General features: G+C 45.6%; 2 protein-coding genes across 3 annotated transcripts in view; both read right to left on the bottom strand.

Moving 5' to 3' along the window:
• Positions 1 to 4068: 4068 nt before the first annotated feature.
• Positions 4069 to 15832, bottom strand: BUB3 (BUB3 mitotic checkpoint protein; the record flags this gene model as incomplete). Of its 2 annotated transcripts, XM_083866247.1 has the most annotated exons (9): positions 15794 to 15832; positions 15529 to 15646; positions 13268 to 13462; positions 12702 to 12771; positions 11547 to 11698; positions 8672 to 8830; positions 7214 to 7391; positions 6442 to 6658; positions 4069 to 4413 (listed from the first exon to the last, which is right to left on the bottom strand). In XM_083866247.1, the coding sequence occupies exons 2-9, from the start codon at positions 15535 to 15537 to the stop codon at positions 4404 to 4406; spliced, it is 990 nt and encodes a 329-aa protein (XP_083722373.1). In that variant the 5' UTR covers positions 15538 to 15646; positions 15794 to 15832. The 2 variants fall into 2 exon arrangements, with proteins under 2 accessions (XP_083722373.1, XP_083722374.1); XM_083866248.1 differs by lacking the exon at positions 4069 to 4413 and having other exon boundaries at positions 6438 to 6658.
• A 770-nt stretch (positions 15833 to 16602) lies between these two features.
• The window catches only part of HMX2 (H6 family homeobox 2), a 7932-nt gene continuing 3728 nt past the window's right edge, over positions 16603 to 20806 (bottom strand). The window contains exons 2-3 of the mRNA XM_083866249.1: positions 18336 to 18613; positions 16603 to 17642 (exon numbers count right to left, since the gene is read on the bottom strand). Coding sequence (XP_083722375.1) covers positions 17095 to 17642; positions 18336 to 18612 — 825 coding nt within the window. The 5' untranslated portion in view covers position 18613 and the 3' untranslated portion in view covers positions 16603 to 17094. The remainder of the gene's footprint in view (positions 17643 to 18335; positions 18614 to 20806) is intronic.

Genomic DNA, 20806 nt, shown 5'->3' with positions numbered 1-20806 from the left:
AGTCCTGTCTTTGCTCTGTGACAAGGAAATTCACTTCCTTATTCTGTGCCTTTGTTGACATCTGCAGAATGAGAATATTTCTTCTCTCTCCACCTTTGTCTGTCTTATCTATTTAGGGAATAGATTCTGCAGGCAGAATCACCTCTGCCAATGCCCCCGTGCCCAGCTGAGAATGAGGCAATCGGTGCCTTTGTTGCCTTGTTGTGGCTGCAGAGCAGGGGTGGCCTGCAGCAAACACAAGCAGGGAAAAGCAACCCTTGCTCAGTTTAATTATCAGGAAATCTTGGGCCTAAGTGAATAAATGATAGGTTTGTTTCTACTTGAGGTTACCTTGCTGTGTTTTTCCCAGAAGACAATACAGTGGGTTTCTGCAAGTGGGGAATAGATTAAAACTCTGCTGCTCTGCTGAGTTCTTCAGTGCTGTTGATGCTGAAGATGGGTGCAAGTTTAAAGTTATGGTAAGGCTGATGTTCACAAAGTATTTATATAGCAAATAAAAGTCAGCTACTCTTGATTAACCTTCATTCAGAAATCAACCCTAATTCAGAATTAATCCAAGTTGAGAAATACCTAAAAAAAGAATGCATATATTGATTTTAAGAAGTATCATCAGAGAATCACAGAATATTTGGGTTGGAAGGGACATTAAAGGTCAGCCAGTCCCACCCTCTCCCATGGGCAGGGACACCTTCCACTGTCCCAGGCTGCTCCAAGCCCCATCCAGCCTGGCCGTGGGATCCAGGGGCAGCCACAGCTTCTCTGGGCACCCTGTGCCAGGGCCTGCCCATCCTCACAGGGAACAATTCCTTCCCAAAATCCCATCTCTCTCTTCCTCCTGCCAGTTTAAAGTCATTCCCCTTGTCCTGTCCTGTCCCCAAGCCCTTGTCCAAAGGCCCTCTCCATCCTTCCTGTCAGCCCCTTTAGGTACTGGAAAGTGCCATAAAGGCTGCAGAGCTTTTTCCCAGGCACTGTCCCCCTGACTCTGGGAGATCAGATCCCACTGCCAGGGGCAGCTGGGGAGCAGAACCACCACCAGGACAATCAGTACTTCCTTATCTTCCCTGTCCAAAGATGGAAAGATGGAACCAGTTAAAACCCCACCATTCCTGCCAGCCACTGGTCTAACCTGTGCTTGAGAAATTCCACAGATGGAGACACTGCAGCTTCCCGAGGCCATTTATTCCTGGACTTAACCACCCTTGCACTTGAAAAGTTTTTCCTAATGTCTACACTAATCTCTGCTGCAATTTAAGCTCATTATGCCTCGTCCCGGTGGACATGGAGAACAGTTTATTCCCTTCCACTTTGCAGGTAATCACGGGAGACTCTGAAGACCTATTACCTCCCCCATGTTGCTATCACACGTTTTAGCATTTGTGCTTTCCATGCTATAGGAAAATGTCTGATACAGTGAGAAAATGCGCATACAGCCTGAGGAAAAAAAGAGGTATTTCACAGAGAGAGCCTTTAGCATATCAGCTCTAAGAATATCTGGGCAAGTCCTGTCTTTGACTCTTCACTTCTAAATTCTAGGTATCTAAGAGCATTTGAAATAAAGAACCCTGACACTTCAGAGCAAATGTCACATTGCTGGAGGAGCAGAAGTCCTATCAGTTGCATATTGGCTAAAAAATGACTGCCTTTGTGGTTGTGATTATACTGAACAACATGAGAGCAGCTAATGGTGTAATCACCAGAGCAGAGTCTGCTGGACCCAAGAAATGGGTTCTGCTCCACACCCCTGACACCAGTCCCTGAAGGGGATGTGTAATTTAGGACAAATTTGCAAGAGAACTCAGAAACACCCAACTTCTGGGGACCCATCATAACAGATTCAGCAGTGGAATTACTGAACTTAGGGACTGAGTGACTCCAGCTACAGAAAATCTGTCATTCTCAGGGCTGTGAAAACCACTGCACATGCAAAAGTGTGAGGCAATTAAAATGGAGCTGGCAATACCTACACAGCTTTGTAAAGTTATCCTCAACAGCTTCACTTCAGTCTTTGTTGGGGGCTCAGAGGACAGCTTTGACTGGTTTTGCTTGGGAAAACACCCAGCTAAAGAAGACTTTTTTTTTAATATTTATTATAATTGCAGAAGCACCAGCACTAAACATCCTACCTGAGATGCAGCAGAGCTCCTGCCCTGCAAGAAGTAAGCACACACTGATTATCCTGAAGGACTGGCCAACAGAAAGAAGTACTTACCAGCTTGCTTTTGTGACATTCAGGGCACAGATGCCACTTGGCTTCTAATACCACAGTGTTATGAGGCTCTTGTGAGAGACAACCCTGGATATTCAGGGCTCCCAGCAGTCAGTGGTGATTGATGACTCTATTACAGTGATGGCTGTGGCTCCATGTTTTCTCCACGGCCCTCAACACCAGCCAAAAAAGCAGGGACTTAAGGAGCTTTTTTAGCTCTCAATTCCTCTATCAAGAGTCAGTACATCCTTTGTTCAGCTGCTTGTTACAGAAGTCAGAAAAGGCTTGTTTCGTGATTCCTCCAGCTTATGAACCTCTGCCTTGACCTGCATTTCTAGAAGAGTGCTAATAAAAGGGAGATTAATCTTGTAAAAGAAATATCTGTATTTCAACTGCACGTTGTGGTATTTCTACCCAACACATGGACACAGCCGTAGCCCTGACCAACCAACCAACCAACCTTCATTTCCCCCACTGGTTGTCTCACTATTTTTGTTTGTTTCACAAAACTCACCACAAGGAATTCTCCTCTGGGTTTTAAACCAAAAGAGAACCAGCAAGTCAAATCCATTCTCTCATACATACACTGGGCTAACTTTGTCCACTGGAACATGCAGATCTCACTACATTAACAGGTTTTTCCCCCAATACTTACCACTGAAAAGTTGCACACGTGGCATCATTTCCTAGTTATGTTATGGTTTCCTTTGTCAACCAAAGTATTTGGAACTCCCCTAATTCTGTTTGTTTTGCCCTAAGTTCTCTAGCTCTTATTTCACTTTGTTCCTCACAGCTCTACACCTGTACTCCCCATTCTATCCTCTCTCCATTTCACATACTCCTCTCTCCACATCCTCACTAAACCACTTTTTCCTTACTCCCAGCCTAATTCTGCCTTAACACACATTTTTATTTGGACATATCCTCACTTCTTTTTTTCCACAAGCTTCTTATTGCTTTGCTAGTCACTCTGACAGAAACCTTTTAGCTCCAATTGGCCCTCTTAAGCAGAGCTCAAATTCTAAAAATAATAAAACACCTGAACTTCCTAAGCTGACATCAAAAATTCAATCTCTGCCCAACATCAGCCTTGCAACTCTCACTGCAAAAAAAAGCCAATTAAAAATGCAAGGAACAGGGGTTGTGCACAACTACCAGAACAGAGGCTGGATGACACTGCAGTTGAGGGCATTATTCATATTTAACTCAGGAAGATATTCAGTTTTTCCAAGCCTATCAAAACCAGCTTCTATTACCAAAGAATCCACATCTAGCTCATGACAAACTACAAAATATTCCATAGACAACTCATTTACCATGTCTACGTGGTAACAGCTCAAGTTTGTCAGATTTCTGCACACACAGAGTTGTTTCCTCTCCATCACCACCTTCTCTGCAACGATCTGGTACCATTGCTGTTTTCAGCAAGTTTGTTCTCCTGCAGGTAATAAAGTGCTCCCACTGCCTACACAGGCACTGATAGAAAAGAAGAAGTTCCAAGCAAAGAACGAATCCAACCTCCAATCCAAAAAACCCACACTTAATCACCTTCCTCGAGTCTCAGCTTTTCTATCCCTCCTTACTAATAATCACTGGAAAATAAATATTTAAGTAGTAACACCTGACACAAGTGACCAGGAGAGCAGTCTGAGTGAGCTCTGCAAGCAGAGTGGAGTGAGACAGCTTTTAGTGGTAACACTCAACAGAAAACATTTCTTTTTATTTCCTGGTTCATCTCATTGGAAAAAGACTAAAGATTCATAAATTTTCCCATCAGGACAATCTAGAACTCAAGAACTCCTGCAGTTTAAGGGTTTGGTCTCAACATTTGCTTCACAATCAGTAAAGGCTACTACACAAAGTATTTGTTTTCAAAAAATCTATAGATATTTATTGAACAAAGAAGAAAGAAGTGGAAGTTTTCATAATCAGATACTACAAAATGTCTAAATTTTTAGAAGGTTATCTACAGGACTGAAATAATTCAGCTCCAGACAGCAGATAAAGAAAATAGTTTCACTAACATTATAAGCAGGCAAGGAATGACAGATTTAGACAAACTACAATAAACAAACAAACATTTCTTAATTAAAAACAACAGGAGTACAAAGATTGTTCTTCTCACTTTGCTTGTTTTAGTGGAGCCTTGTTAGGAGCAGGTGAGCATCTCTTGCAGAGGAGGAGTATCACCAGCAGTCTAAGTAGACCTGCAATAAATAAACTCTGTTTTAGGAAGACTATTTAGAGCAATCATCAGCAGGTAGAACATTCAATATCCCAGGAAAGCAGCAAGCCAGCTTTCACTTCTACCAAGACACAGAATGTAAGAGTTTAATGATGAAAAAAATGATCTTTATGTAATATGGCACCATCTTGATGCACTAAGAATGCATTGTGCAGAAACACTGTGACTCAAATTAACATGCAAAAAGATCACTATGAAATTGCCATTAGTCTTCTGTCCTAAGTAACTTATTTTTAGAATAAACCAGAGATGACTCACACTACTGAACCACTAAAATATACCCATCATTCTTAGTGCCCTAAGGTTGGCACAAGCAACTTGTAAATGTCAGAAAAGCATATAAACCTCGTTAATGTTTTCAGAAATTCATTTAAAGACAGAAACAGGTCCAAAAAGATGCCTGCCTAAATGCATTGCAATTACGTTACAATTATTTTCCAAATACACAGATATGCTCTGTCTTTTCTCAGCTCATTACTGACTCAAACAATTTGCCCTTCTGGGATCAATTGTTTGCTAATAAATAATTGTTTACAGTCACAAAATGATATTAAGGAGTATTCTTATTAGTTTTCCTTCTACAGCCTAATAAGATTCCAAACTAGCTGATTCCCAAGAGTCTAACCTTAACCTTGCTGTGTTTAACAGCCCAGGAAATGATGAACCATCTGTTTCAGAAAATAATGGAGGACCAAGAGGAAATATTGTTTAATTGTAGATTAACCTCCTTGTACAGCAGAATGAAGCATCTACAGAATTAGCAACTCTAACTAGCAATGAATAAAAACCAAAGAACTGAAAGCAGTTCTTACTATTAGAAAACCAACAGCATCAAGTATTCTTTTATCAACCTTGAAAAACACAACAAAACAAAATTACTCATAAATGTGTTTAACTTTTTTTTTTAATATTTAATCAATCACCATATTTGGTCTTTTTCTTTTAATATTTAATCACTATATGTGGATTTTTCCACTTGAGAAACTCCCAGAAAAAATACTAAAATAATTCTGGCTTTATTTTTCTAGGAGTATCAAAATTACTTTAAGACAAATATCTCCAAGTGAGAGATATGGAAGTCATACAATAATAAATATCTCATCTTCATAGGCATAAAACAGCTGCTCCAAAGCAACAGACAAGTCACTTAAGGGAGTGGAAGGAAAGGTCTTGAGGTTTTAAACTCAAAAAAATCCATTATTTATGTATCTGTTTTCACAGCCACTTTTAATAATGGAGACAACCTGATAAGGTGTAAGACAGATTGAGTACTAGAAGAAAAAAAACCTAGCAGAGATAAAGAACAGAAATTTGAAAATAAAGCCAACTGCTCCTCTGCCTCCATCATTAAGGGCAGCACAACTTTGCACTGGGATGGCAATTTTTCTATGTAACATTCATACCAAAGTGAGCTGAACAGGAATTTTCACCTCCATCAATCAGTTTTGCCTTGTTTTGACAGCAACAACGACAGGAAAGTGTGTTATCAAAGGGCTGCAGCAAACTCCAACACCCAGGAACTGAGAGAGCTTTTCCTTGATTTCACACAACCTTCCTAGAACAGAATCTAAATTCACTGCTCACTCTGACAGCTGGGTGCACACCCAGTGTGACAGATCACATTCACTCCAAGTTTTAAATATCCAAACACGCTAACATTTACTCCAATAAATTATTCTTGAATTCTTCATTCAATTCCTGAAGCAATGAGCTTGCAATAACTCTACAGCTTCATATAATAGCACCTATTGAAAGAGGATAAGAGTTTGACATCCTTCTCCCACTAAACAACCAGGCACAATTTTATCCATCAGCCGTCTATCAACCCACGGATATTGAAAGCTTGGGCGAAGGAGATAACAATCAAACCCAGCGCGGCTTGACAGTAGGGGCTATCTGCTGCCATCAACAAGGCTATTGATGAGTTTAGGAGAATTAATAAAGCTCGGGGTGGAGGCTGAGGGAGCCTGCGGGTGGAGCAGAGACTCACTTGGGCTTTGTCTCGGCGTCGGTGACCTGTCGGATGTAGATGCCGTCCTCGGGGTGCTCGATGTCGTCCATCTCGTACATGTAGGAGGAGGCGATGGCCAGCGTGGTGCCGTCGCTGCTGAAGGCCAGTGAGGCGATGCTGGTGGGGTAACGGTGGAACTGGCACAGGCGCTTCTTGTTGAAGGGGTCCCAGATGTTCACGAAGCCGTCAGAGCCGCCTGCCAGACGGGGTTGAGAAATAAACCCCTTTGTGAGTTGTGAAATTATAGGTTGTAATTGAGGGGAGAAAAGGAAACTGAAGAGATGCAGCACAGGAAAAGAAGGAAACTACCCGTAATTGCTTTGTCAGGAAGAACATGGGGTTGACTCACTCAGTAAAGAGCACAATGAGCATTTCCCAAACTCCCTGTCAAAGCAGTTAACTGGAGAAAAGACTGCAATACAATTATAGCTCATAGCCCTCTGAATTCTAAGAAAGTAAGGCAGAAAAAAGCTTTTCTAAGTCTTTTAACTACGATTCCCATTGCATCGTAGTTTTAAGCTGATAGTGAGACTTGTAATTACATCTGCAGGTCCAAACACAAGCTTGTGTTTGGGGGCAAAAATACTAAGGGTTAAGAACTCTCACTAAATCAAATAATTTTAAAACTCTGCTTATGGCATGAATGCAATTTAAATGCTTAAAAAGTCAGCGTATATGAAGTAAAGGCTGATCTGTGTACATCAAAACTAAAAGGAACTGATGCAAGTGTTACAAAGAATTGAGTATTTACCTGTAGCAAATGTGTTGTGGACATTGTGGAAAGAAATGGCATTAACTGGATAAATCTGCTCGATGTTATTCTCCTTCAAACGGTGACATTTGAATGCATATTTCTTCTTCTGGATTTCTGGGCTTGGATCCAAATATTCCACGGCTACACGACCTTCAATAGAACTTAAAACGTAACCCTAACAAGAAAAAAAAAAATTGAGCTACATGTTTTAGAAGTTTACAACTGGAGAAAAGACTGCAATTCAATTTTATTTCATAGTCTTCTAAATTCTAAGAAAGTGGTAGAGAAAAGCTTTCTAAGAGAGATTCTCATTGTATCATAGTTTTAAGCTGACAGTGAGACTTGTAATTACTTCTGCAGGTCCAAACACAAGCTTGTCTTTGGAGAAAAAAAATTCAAGAGATAAGAGCCCCTTGCATTTGTTCACCTATCCCTCAAGGCCTAAATATCTGAAATATGAGAGATTCTCACAGGACTATTTAGTTTCAGAATTACATTACATTAAAATTAGTTCAGAGCTTTATACCAACAACTAAACACTCAAGCTGAAATAGTATTTTCAGTGAAACTTGATTACAAGTTGTGTTCACTTATCCAGTTAATTACAGTCCTGTCTTGGAGCAACCTGAGATGCTTTTATTATCACTTTTGAGTTAAGTCCATAATAGATCTTTTCAGAAATAGGATTGCAATGATACCTAGCTATAACAAGGCTCTTTAAAATCCATCCTACAATACAATCTGGAAGATCAGCTTGTTTTACTATAACTAGAACTGAAAATGGACAAAGCATTCATGCCAGTTCAAGAACAAGTAACTGGGTCTTGCAATTCCTGTACTATCACTCTGTACAAGAGAAAATTCCCTTACAAATTAGTTTGGCAGAGAAAGCCAATCTTCTTGCTTTCCTTGAAAAAGAAATACCACAGACACACCACGTTAACTTGCACAGAACAGCTGTAGGAGCACCTGAATTGTACAATTCCCCCTGGATAATGGATCCAAGGTTCTGCAGTGCATGTCACAGACTCAGAGAAAGAAAAAAAAGAAAAATATATAAACGACATTCATGCAGTTTTAATCCTGCCCCTGTTCACAGACTGTTCAAGAACTCTGGGTTACAATGCATAAAAACTGCTTAGGAACCACGAATTCTGGCTTTCTCTCTTCTACTGCAACTGGGGAGGGGAAGGTTATTTTTTAATTACATGTCAGCATTGTGATTCATTAAACAGGTTATTTCTAAAAAGGAGACATCTTGAGGAACAAAACGACAACATGCAATGCTGCTAAGTCAGTGGCAAACATTGCTAAGCTGCACTAAAAAGAATTAATGTACCACAGGAAGCCTCCTCCCTCCAAAGTTTTATAATCAAACACACCCCCACTGAAAACTAAACTTTCAAACAAACCCCCATTTTCCTGCAGAACCTTCAGCAGAAATTGCTCCCATACCTGTTTGTTGGGGAATGCTCTGATGCAGCGGGTCTGGTATTTCAGGCTCGACTCCCTTCGCTGCTGAACGTATCCCATGTTCCTCAAATCCCACACCAGCACCCTCCGACCTGCTGTCCCCACAATCAGCCTGTCCCCAGACACTGAGAGGGTGTAGACCTTCCAAAAAAAAAAAAAAAAAAAATTTATACTATTTAACATTAGCCTGAAACCCCCCCTGCTCTTTGTACAGAATAAGTTGTCAGCAACGAGCACCAACACAAGTAGTGACATCTCCCACGGAATGCAGAGTAACAGAATTCCCTTCAGCTTTAATTTACAACCCAAATTTCGGATAATCAGCAGGAATGTGCAGCTGGTTAGTGAGAACACCCTGATGTAGCATTCAAAAGCTCAAAACCTATTCCAAGCATTAAATTTACCAAAATTAATGGCAAAAGAAAAACCCATGCAAAGGAACAGGAGGGGAAGTGATGGATATTGGAATTATCTCTGTTGGTTTTGCATTTCCACTGTCAGTTCATGATCCTGCAGTTTAGTCCTACAAAAGCACATCACACATTTTCTTCTGTTTTCCTCCACCTGGTAACCAAGTATTTTTCATTATAAACTGAATATTTTGAGTTGAGCTTCATGTTAATAAAACAAAATAAATTGCCAAGAGATCATTAAAAAAAACATATTACTTTGTAAACTTTAATAAAACTAAGTGAATTTGAAGAAAGCAATATGCTTGACATATTAGAAAAAAAAAAAAAAGATAATGGCTTGGAATTTTAACTCTACCCCAAAACATGGCTCAGTGGGAAATTCTGGCTTATCAAATTTCACATGAAAATATTTAGTGCATGAATTGTTGTTTAGTGCATGTTGATTGCAACTATTGTTTGGGATGCAGTTCATCTGGTAATGCATTAAAAAAAGAATAAGAAAGAAACAGGAAAGAGGTTTAGTAAAAAAGAAACCTGTGCTATGGAATGAATTCCAAGTTGTTGATACATAAGCAGATGGAATCCAGCTACCACTGAGCTGCTAACAAGAGCAAACGAAGAGAATGAGCTTTTCCCAGTGATCAAATACAGCCAAACACACAGGAAACAGATCCTGAGTATTCCTCAGATCAGGAATTAAAAGTGTAAGAGATCTGGTATCCTGCCAGAGGGAATCAGTTCACTTTTGGCATGTGCCTGGATGATTTAATTTGGTTTCACTTTCTGGTTCTCTGATGAAGCCCAACAAAGCTGCCTGGTTCTGGTGAGACTGCACTGAAACGTCAGACACAACAACCTTCCTCTTCATTTGCTACAAATACATTTTCAAAAAGTTAATTTCTAATAAAAAGCTAAGCAGACAGGTGTGTATGTATAGGTATAGATAGAAAAGCTTCCTTTAATCAATCCTCATTCACCCAGCATGCTTTCTTATCTAAAATGTGATTATTGAACCCTTAAGACTGAGATTTTAAGACAGAAAAAGTCTTAAATATTCACACAGGAGCTGCCCAAAATTTCTGATGATTCCAATTATTCCTAAAAAGGGTATGAAAACTTCGAGCTGATAGTAGTTACACCTTTTAACAAGACAGTTTTTGGTTATTGATGCAAGAATTGGTCCAGAAATATTCCTAAACACAATATAAAATGTGTTTGTGTACGTATAGGGAAACAAAGGCATAAGAACATTAAATATCTTAAATCTTCTTCACAAACTGATGTCACACCTGTACAGTGAGTGTTCTTTCTCCACCACACAGCCATAAATCAAATGAAACCGTTGTCATGCAGTGGAGTAGGTGTACACATTCATCAAAGGCAGCATTAAAAAAATGACATAATGAACCTTGCTGAACCAATAAGCAGCTTGATTCACTGTGGCTGTCCATTATATGATATTCTGTCAGCAATTTATCACAGTTCTTTACATGCTACATACATCTATAAATCAAAACTAGAAATAATGCAATTACTTTATTCTGCACAAAGGTCTTGCCAGAAGTAGATCCAGCTCTGCTGGAACAAAAGTAAGGGGCAAAGGGGAGGTAATGATGGCTCATAATTAGGACCTGACAATAGGATGTCACAGTGCTAAATGAAATTATTAAAAGGTACAGGCAAAAAAAAAAAATATTCCTATGTAAAATTATCCAGCAAGCCACCCTGTGTTTAGGAGCCTCTGAAAAAAAAAAAAAAAAAAAAAAACAACAAAAAACAGGAATTCCTGTTAATTTTTTTCAGTGACACTGCTGAAAGCAGCATGACAAGTAAACAAATTATTTGATCATTAGGAAAAGCTGAAGGTATCATCCCATTTTGTCTTATTTCTCTGAATCTCCCATTAGCACACAGGATTTCAGCTTTAGGAGAATATCCAAATTAATACATTAATACAAAGCAGGTAAATCACAATACAAGCAATTCTGTTCAATTTTTAGAACACAAAACACCAAAATATTGTTTCAGGCAACATAAATGGCCTCCTATAGAGATATTGTTCTGTGCACATTCCAAAACAATCAGACCTTAGGACTGCCAGAGTCTGATATACCTAAAAACATTTAAGGAAATCAGCTGTGCATATTACAATTAAGCCAAGATGCTTGATTTTATTTCAAATTCATTAGAAATTTTAATAATATGGTCCAGCACAAGCACCAAGACTTAAGGAAGGTTGAGGAAAGCTCAAAGTCCTCACCAAAAATGGCAATACATTGTGAATACAAATCTTTTAAAATGCTACACTTTCAGCCAGTCTAAAAAACATTAAATTTAACTTCACAAATTCAGCTCACAGCTTCACAAATTCAGCTCAAGGCAGTGTCCTGTGTGATGTTCCAGTCCCAGGATTTATTATTTAACCTCTGGAATGCAGCACATACCTTTTCAGGCTGGGAGAAGGTTCCTGCATTACAGGGAGTTCTGGGATCCCAGAGTTTGACTGTTTGATCCCAGCTGCCAGTCACCATGACATTCACTTCTGGGCAATACTCCACACACCTGATGGGAGCATCATGGGCACCAACAAGGTTTTCTGGAAGAAAACACAACATCCTGCAATTTTACTGGCCCTACAAACAGTCAAAACGTGTGAAACAAAGAATAAAAAAAGAACACAACTGCAGCAGAAGCATTTTCTGACATTCTAAAGGTGCATTTCTGTGCCAGAAGTCTCTGTATAATTCAGCCTTCAGGAGCGTAACTTATGCAAAGTTATGGATTGTTACACTTAAACTTCTGTCTCTTGAGCTTAGGATTTAAGAATTTTAGGCAGTCACTGAGAGATCTTTACAGGTATAAAGCATCAGCTGTTATCACACTGACAAAAACACGAATACAGAAAGCAACTTAAGCTTGTGTATACTAATAACGTGACAAGAGAAAGCAATTAATATTACATCTTAATAAAAATATTAAGACACTTGTAGGAAGTCAGCTATGGCAGAATTATTTGAGTTTTTTGGTAGCAATACTGCCCACACTCATTTGTCAAGCCCTGGCTTTTGGCTGGTGCTGGTGACCAGCTGAAATTTGCTTTTAACACTCTAAAAACACACAAAAAAGTGAGACAATCCAGTTCCATGTTTTATAGCAGTGAAGCACTGGAACTGTTACCTTCAAGCAGTGTTTTCTTAGAAAAAAAATGTAGTACAAGGCCATGCTTGACAAAAGCAAAAGCTTTATATATCCTCTGCCATGAAAGATCATTCTAAATACATCCAAACCACAAACCTCTAAAAAACAACCTGCTCAGTTTTAGTTCAGCTTGGCTTCTTTCCCCTAATTGAGCCACTGCAGCCTATGGCAGAGCAGGATTATCAAAAAAATCAATTCAAACATCCTGCAAGCACCTACCAAACTTTCTGGCAATGCCAAATTCTTCCAGGTTTTTAGGTGGTCCTTATTAGGGTCACTTCTTATTCTGCCAGATACTTAAATATCCCCCATCTAAAGAAGCTGAAGAATATTCTGTGCATGTAAGTACATAAATCTGAAGCTCAGGCCAGTTGACAGCATTTAGAATTCAATCTGCTCACCTTGGTCCGTGTTTAAGTCGTGCATTTTCAGTTGCTGATCCAGCCCTCCACTCCAGGCATGGGTAGGATCCTATAAAGTATAAAATTTACCTTATTAAGTTTCCATCCTAAACTCATAACAAAGGACCTGGTTTCAAGAGTTTTGGGAAGTTAGGAATTAAGACACAGATGTTAAGGTCTGACCCAGATTTAAACAGACAGAGGCTTTACAAAATGTTTAAGTGCTTTGAGCAATATGAATTTCTTTAGTTTAGAAGTAAAACTAAAATTAATTTTTAAAAGGCAGATAGAGGCTACACCAAGTAATTTCCATTTCTTCATACTTTAAATGACTGACAACCTAAGTTCCATCTAGGTGCAGTGTAATCCCAAAACTGATTTAGAAGGGAGAAACCATTTGAGAACCTGAGTGTTGATCCACAGTGCAGCATCAGCCACATGACAAAACACTCAGTGAAAAAAAGCACAGATAGGCTCCCTCTTTAATTTCAAGGACTGACAATTTCTCATACTTTGGGCACTCCACAGCCATAAAATAATAACCAGAAACCCCCTCCCATACTTACATAAAAAGCACAGTCCAGGACAGCTCCTGAATGCTGATATTTGAGTCTCATGGTGTTGGCAGGAACATCATAGAGCCGAACAGTTGTGTCCCAGGATGAGACGAGCAGGAACTGAGATGTGTTTGGACTGAACTTCACTGATGAAATCCCATCATCTGGAGTTTGGTTGAGTTTGAACTCGTTTGATCCCGTCATCTGCACACAATGAGGCACAGAGGCAATTTTAATGACCCCAGGAAACTGGCCCAGCAAGTGAACAAGACTGAGCCCTCTGAAAGGCAGCCCAAAGCAGACCTAAAACTTCACTGCCTTTTATTCAAAACACCCAAATTCCTCAGAGACTCTAAAATGCAATCCCTGTCCAAAACCTCAATAAATGCCTTTCTCTACAGAGACCTTTTAAATACCAAATGCAACATGAATAAACAACACAAAAATATTACGATCATTATCCTAATCTGTAAGCTTAGATATTGCGATTCACAAATGTATTTCCCCCACACTGCTGGGTGTGTGGCTGTGTTTTTTGAAGTAAATATTTATAAGTTATTGTGAACATCAATAAGTTACTTTAAAAAAAAAACATATTAGCAGAAAGGAATTGGATTAAAAAACTCCAGAAAGTGTTGATTTACTCCTGGATTGGCATGACTGTCACACACTTCCAAGAATTGTAACTGGATCATCTTTTATACAGTTTTGGGCACTTTGCAACTTTCAGACCTTTAGGCTTCCATAAGTGCTGTAAAATAAGTGCAACAAAAAGCTTTAAGACTGTTTTTTCCCCCCTCTCTTAGAACCCAAAGGGCAGGTAAAGAAAGGAAAGTTATGTTTTGTGAAGTGCTGAAATGTGGAGTGACCATGGAACTGTCATGGGATGTGACAAGGAAAAAATATCAACAATTCAACTAAAGGCAAATGCAGCACTCCCATTCCAGGACTAGTTTGTTGGAAAATTCCAAGGACAGCAGGAGCTATGAACTGTAAATTTCAGCTGGAAAACAGCTTGGACCTTACAAACACTCTAAAAGAAGAAACTGCTGGTTACACATCCTCTTTTCAAGGCTTTTCAAGGCCTCCACAGTACATTTACCTTCTGCTAAAGGGGCAGAGCAGTGGGTCAGCTCAGATTTTCTGGAGCACTGTGCACAGAATTTATATGCACAACTGCAAAGGTAAGATTACACCTCTGAGGGTAAATCAGGAGAGGAGAAGCAGGTGAAGCAAGGGCAAATTTAGGGCACAATGGTTCCACTTCAGTGCTTGTCAGCAACTGAACAATCAGCAGGTTGTGCAATAAAGTGAGGAACACGCATTCCTTCACTGGAGAGATTTCCTGAGTGGGAGCTCTCTAAGAACATCCTTCAAAAAACACAAAAACCCACCCACTGTGTCAACATAAAGTGCTATATCTGCTATTTAAGCATGAAGTGATGGAGAAAAGACCTTTTAATAACAGAAAAGCTTCTTTCTGAGCCCCTTTTTTAGCCCTAGTTTGGGAACTCTAGGGAGAAGAGAGGCTTGAGGTTTTGCCACACATCTCTCCATGGGAAAGCTGCTTGGATTTCAGCAGCACCTGCTGAAGATGTTTCAGGTGCAGGTCCAGAGATACAAAATCTAAAGGAATTCAGAACAACTGGAAAAATTAAATTGTACAAGCTTATCTACTTGCTGTGTCTACTTAGGCCAGAAAGCTCACAACAAAACATGAGGTTTGAGGTACAAGTTATTGTATTATTTGACACCTGGTACAAATCATTAACCAGCCCAAAAGCAACTCCAGGGGCAAAGATGCTTACACAAGAAACCTAGAAGGATGTCCCAAAAATACATTTAATCCAGAACAATGTTCATAATATCAGAATTTAAGTATTTCCTGCCTCTTACACATGGTAATAAATAAAGAAATAAATCAGACACAGAGCTCCACATTTTCACAAAAGCAGCAGCTCCACAAGCAGGACTGCCGAACCACAGTGCTGTGCCCACCTCAAACAACAAAGTCCTGGGAAAATGTTCAAACACCACAAGAAAAAAACTTTTAAATATTATTACAGAGAAAGCACATGCTGCTGAAAGGGCGATTCTGACTTAACTATGAGGTTCGGTTTTGCAATAAAAGAAACAAAATAATAGTTTTTAGTGAACAAGCAAGAAATCTGTGCTTTTACAGCCCCTCTTGGCCCAGGTGGAACGCTCCAGTGAGAGCCTCGGGACTCCGCGCCCGCGCTTTTATTCAGAAAAAATGAAACTCCAAGTACCGTTTTCATGCTGAACGAGCTCCTCCCGCTGCTCCGCGGGCCGCCAAGGAAAAGCTTTCGGAGTTACGGCAGCCTCGAGGCCTCGGTGCCTGTGAAGAGCGCCGGGATGTGGAGAACGCTGCAGGAAGGGAAGAGAGTGAGGGAAGGGCCCGGGAACCAGGGAGGGAAGGGGCTGCACCGGGGAAGGAACACACGGCCGGGACGGGAGGGTTGGCTGTGCCCAGGGTCCCCAATCCCGGATCCCGGATCCCGGTCCCGGCCTCACCTCAGCCGCCGCCACCGCCCGCGCGCGCGCACTGCAGCCCGCCCCCCGCGATTGGCCGATTCGAACGCGCGTGGCGCTGCGTCCCCGACGTGCGCCGCGAGCCCGCCGCCGCGGGGCCTGCCGGGAGTTGTAGTTCGCCGCTCCCGGGGCAGTGGCGCCGTGAGGGGGTCGGTGCCTTCACCCCGTCCCACAGCCCGACCGGTAACGGAGGGGCCCGGGAGACGCCTCCGAGGGAACCGCACGGGCCGGTGCCGCGGGGAAAGAGAGCCTGCTGCTGGGCTTTAGCAGTGGTAACGGATAAAACCCGAAATACCAGTTATTACCCCTAAAAAACAGAAAAAAAGAGTCCAAAAGGCGGAGCGGGGTGTTCCCCACCCCGGGTGCCGCTACCCCGAGGCGAGGGGTCTGTGGCTCAAACACCAGCTGGGGAGCGGGGGAGAGCGTTCTCCTTCCCCGCACAGAAAAACGCCTTATTTATCCCTTCGGATATCTTATTTCTCTGTTTTTCGGGGGTTTGTTTTTGGGTGTCCTCGTTGCCGTTGCTGTCACAGGCCCGGCGCTCGGTACGGGGCCGGTGGCGCAGTTTAATCGCCGCTGGCCGCGGGTTTGTGGTCTGCAGTGCCCGAGCGGGGCCGTGTCCCGTGGGGAGCCGTCCAGGGTGCCCCGTGCCGGCCCGGGGCGGAGAGCAGGGACCAGTCCCCGGGAACACCGAGCCCCTCACCGCGGCTGCCACCAAAACGCTCCGAAAAACAGAAAAAAAAAGGTCCCCGTTTACGAAACTTTTCGGGAAACACCCTCCATCTCCCAGCCGAGAGAAGGGCAGCGAGCCCCCGCCGGCCGCGGGGGTCAGGCCTGGCTGGGATTCCCTGCAGGAAACGAGATAAGGAGCAAAAAAAATCCGGGAAAATAACCCCTCGGCGTTAGAAGTGGTTTTGGCTCTCCCTGCATCGATCCCCGGCCCCGCGGGCCTGGCCCGGCCCGGCTGCGGGACCCCCCCGGTGCCCGGTGCCCTCGGGACACGCCACCGAGGTGGAAAATTTACAAACGAGGCTTAGAACGGTTTAATTTTTTTTTCCTTTCTTACTTTCTTTAAAAATATTTACAGATCTGAAATAACGCGCTTTTTTTCTTTAATTATTTTTTTTGTTTGTTCAAGTGGCAGGATGGCAGGAGGGGAGAGCGGGGCTGCCCCGGGCTCTCCGTTTTCCCGTCCCTCCCATCAGTTCCGGTGCTGTGTCCCCTCCGCGGGGGCGGCCCCGGGCCCGCTCCCGGTGCGGGTCCCGACGGGCCGGGCGCGGGGCTCAGTAGTCGATCTTGTTGTAGAGGTTGTAGAGCGGTAAGGCCGAGAGGTTGCTGCCGGGGTAGTAGAGAGGGGCGGGGAAGGCGATGGACCGGGGCACCGGCACTCGGAGCAGGGAATTGTCTCTGAACACCAGCGGCATCCCCACCAGAGTCTGCGCCGAGGCGTGGGCCATGTTGGCCGCCTCCAGCTCGGCCGAGAGCTGCCGTTTCCACTTGTTCCTGCGGTTCTGGAACCAGGTCTTCACCTGGGTCTCGGTGAGCTGCAGGCTGGAGGCCAGGCAGGCCCGCTCCGAGCTGCTCAGGTAGCGCTTCATGTCGAAGGTGGACTCCAGCTGATAGACCTGGCTGCGGCTGAACACCGTGCGCGTCTTCTTCTTGGCGGCGCCGGCCTGCCGGTCCCCGCCGTCGCGCTGCCGGTCCCCGCAGGAAGGCGAGGAGGGTCCCAGCGGCTTCTCCTTCTCGTCCTTACAGTCCTGCTGGGGCGGCGAGAGGAAGGGCCCCCGCTCCCCGCTGCCCGCCGCCGCCGCTCCGCTCCCCTTGGCGCTGCCTGCAACAGAGCGACAGCGCGGGGGTCGCACGGCGGCCGGCACCGGGACCCCCGACGGCCGAGCCCCCCGCCCCGCAGGGAAAAAACACCGGGGCGAGACCCTGGGCAGGCACCCGCCGCCTCTGCTCCCGGGGGAACACACAACCGACGCCAGGGGAAGCCGTCCCCTCCTGGGTATCCCTGTCCCTCTGTTGGGTGGGTGGATGGATGGATGGATGGACGGACGGACGGACGGACAGGTGGGTGTGCGTGCCACAGTGAAAACAACTGAGCACCAGGCTTCCTATCTGACACGAGCCAGCAAATTTTACTTTACAGCATGGCATTTCACAGACCGTTTATTCAGAAATAATGCTTTAAAAAAGAGCCAAAAGAAAACATCGTTCTTCCCCCTGCCCGCTGTAATCAGAATCTAAGAAAACGAGCGTTATCCATCGCACCGCATCCCTCGGGGAAATCAATGCTGGATGGGGTGGGGGAAAAAAAAAACCACCCCATTTTTCCTGGAGTTCCTTCCTCCCCGCTTGACCCACGGACGGCGCAAATACTTTGTGCCCCGAAAGCAGAGAAGGTGCGACGTGCCCCCGCCTCCCTGTTCCCGGCGGGGCCGGACCGGGGCCGAGCCCTCGGGGGCCATTCCCGGCGGGGCCCGTCCGCTCCATCCCATCCCATCCCATCCCTCCGGTTACTCACCGAGACAGGTGAAGCTGAGGGGCTGGTGCTTGTGGCACGCCTCGGCGGGGCCCTGAGCCTCGGGGCAGAAGCAGCCGCGGTGCTTCCAGCTCTCCTCCGGCTCCTCGTCCTCCGAGGACAGGGAGAGGGTCCGGGCGCGGGCGGGCCAGGCGGGCGCTCTGTCTCCGGCCTCCCGGGGGGGATCGGCGCTGCCGCTGCCCAGGATGGACTGGATGGTGAAACTGGAGATGGGAGCAGCCGCCGGACAGCACTTGCTCGGCTCTTCTTTGCTGCTCATCCTGGGTTCATAAGAAAGCAGAGGAGGGAAGCCGTCGCTTTAGAGGGGCTCGGGGTGCGCGGGAGGGGGAGCCCCGGCAGCCCGCGGGGAGCCGTCGGTGGGGGCTGTGTCGGGGGGCGCTCGGGGCGTGCTGCGGCCGGCTCTCCCCGCGCCGGCCCGGGCGGAATGCATGCTCCTTCCCCCGCGTCCCTATTGATCTGCGGGCGGCGGGCGGCGGGGCTTCATTTGCATGGAGGTGGCCTCCGCCGCGCCAATCACGGCGGCGGCGGACACGGAAAGTTTGGAAACCCGCGGGCTCCGGGAACGGGGAGGCGCGGGGGGGCGGGGGGAACCCCCGGCGGGTCCTCGCCGCCGTCCCCGGGGGCTACACTGACCCCGAGCCCTCGGAGGAGGGCTGCTGGCCGCCCGCCGTCCCTCCTGCCCTCCGCCTCGAGTGGGCGACAGCGACGTGGGTGGAATGGCTTATGCCGGCCGGGGGCGGGGGGGTCGGGATAAACACCTGGTGCATATCCGGGGATCTTTACCCTTCTCCTCATTAGAGGAGGAGAAAAAAAAAACACACCAAAAAACCTGTCACGGTGTGTTGCCTGTTCGGCAGCGCTGGGAAACCTTCCAGAATGCGGGATTTGGGCTGCGCTGCAGCCGGTAACCAATATCCCACGAAACGCCTCCCGCGTTTCCATCCCAGGGCCTGGAAGCCGTGGGGAGCAGGGATGGAGGGTACGCTGGAAGCCGTGGGGAGCAGGGATGGAGGGTACGCTGGAAGCCGTGGGGAGCAGGGATGGAGGGTACGCTGGAAGCCGTGGGGAGCAGGGATGGAGGGTGCGAGCCGCTGCATTTCCAAATAAACTTTGTCAGGAGTCAGGGGCTCTTCCCCTCGGGGGTGGGTATAAATCACAGCACGGCAGCTCTTCCCCCCCGCTCCTGCCCTCGGAAGGGGAAACCTGCAGGTGGCAGCTGCTCTGTCCCACCTGTCCCACAGGGAACGTGGGGCCGAGGGCAAGGACCCTGCCAGGATCCAATACCTTCCTTAGAGCAGACGGAGCGGCAGCCGGGAGCCCGAGAGATTCCCCAGGCCCGCGGTTTTGGGGCCTGGAGCCTCTTTTTCCCGAAGGTGCCAGGCGGAGATCGAGCCCCGACGGGCTTGGGGCGGGGAGCTGGGGCCTCCCTCCCGCCGGTGTGGGATCGGTGCCTTCCCGCCCCGGGAAGCCTCAGTAAGGAGCCTCGCTAACGGGGCCGGTGTGGAAAGCACCAGACTGGTCCCCGAGTTGCCCCAGGACCTCAGCCCCGCGCTTCCCGTGCCCCCGGGCAGACCCTGCCGCCCTCTCCGCCTCCATTTCCCCGCTGCCGAGGCTCCAGAGGGATAAACTCCCTCCCGGGGCCCTCCTCCCCTGCGGACAGCCGTGTCCGTGTCCTGAGCCCGCGGCCACCCCCGGCCCGGCTGCTGCAGCCCCCGCTGCGCCCGGGGAGGCTCCCGAGGAGGGGAGACAGTGGGAATCTCTGCTGCAGCTCGGAAATCCTGGTAAGTTTGGTCTCATCCACGTTCAGGTGCGATATCCTTGGCCTTGGCAAGGGCCGTGGCACCGGGTTTTTAACCCCGGGTTGCCCGAGCGGGGTGGGGCGGGGGGCTCTGAGAGCTCCAGCTGTTGATTCCTCCCCCCACGGTGCCGTCATTCCCTCTCTCCAGAAATATACCAACACCCTCCTCCAAAAAAACCCAAAAAAACCCCAAAAGCCAACCAAAACCAGAAAAAAAACCCACCCAAACCCCACACACAAAAAAAGAAAAATCAAATAGGAGAAAGCAAAGAATGAGATGGAAATATACAAATCAATAGAGACAAATGTCAAGACGTTTTAAAATGACATTTTCATTAACTCCGAGTCACCATATTATGTCCGGTATATTGAATAAAGTACTTATAATATAATTAGGTATAGCGAGATGACGACTGTTACCCAGACCAGCGGCATAATCTTTAACTACTTAACTACTTGATAGACTCATTAATGGACTAATTGATTAGGAAAAGTGTTCCAGCTCCTCCTCTCCCTCTGAGGGGCAGGTGCTGTCCTGTTTTACCACATTAACCTTTTCAGTGCTTTTCAACAGGGTCGCGACACATTACAAATGGTCAGCTTTAATCATGATGTCAGCTCATTAACCCGGAAAGACCCCGCACTGAAATACAAT

Source organism: Zosterops lateralis (genome assembly GCF_965231275.1).
Source record: "Zosterops lateralis genome assembly, chromosome: 8".
In the NCBI taxonomy this organism is placed as follows: Eukaryota; Metazoa; Chordata; class Aves; order Passeriformes; family Zosteropidae; genus Zosterops; species Zosterops lateralis.
Note: the sequence above shows the minus strand (reverse complement) of the source record. Positions and strands in the feature narration are given on the sequence as shown.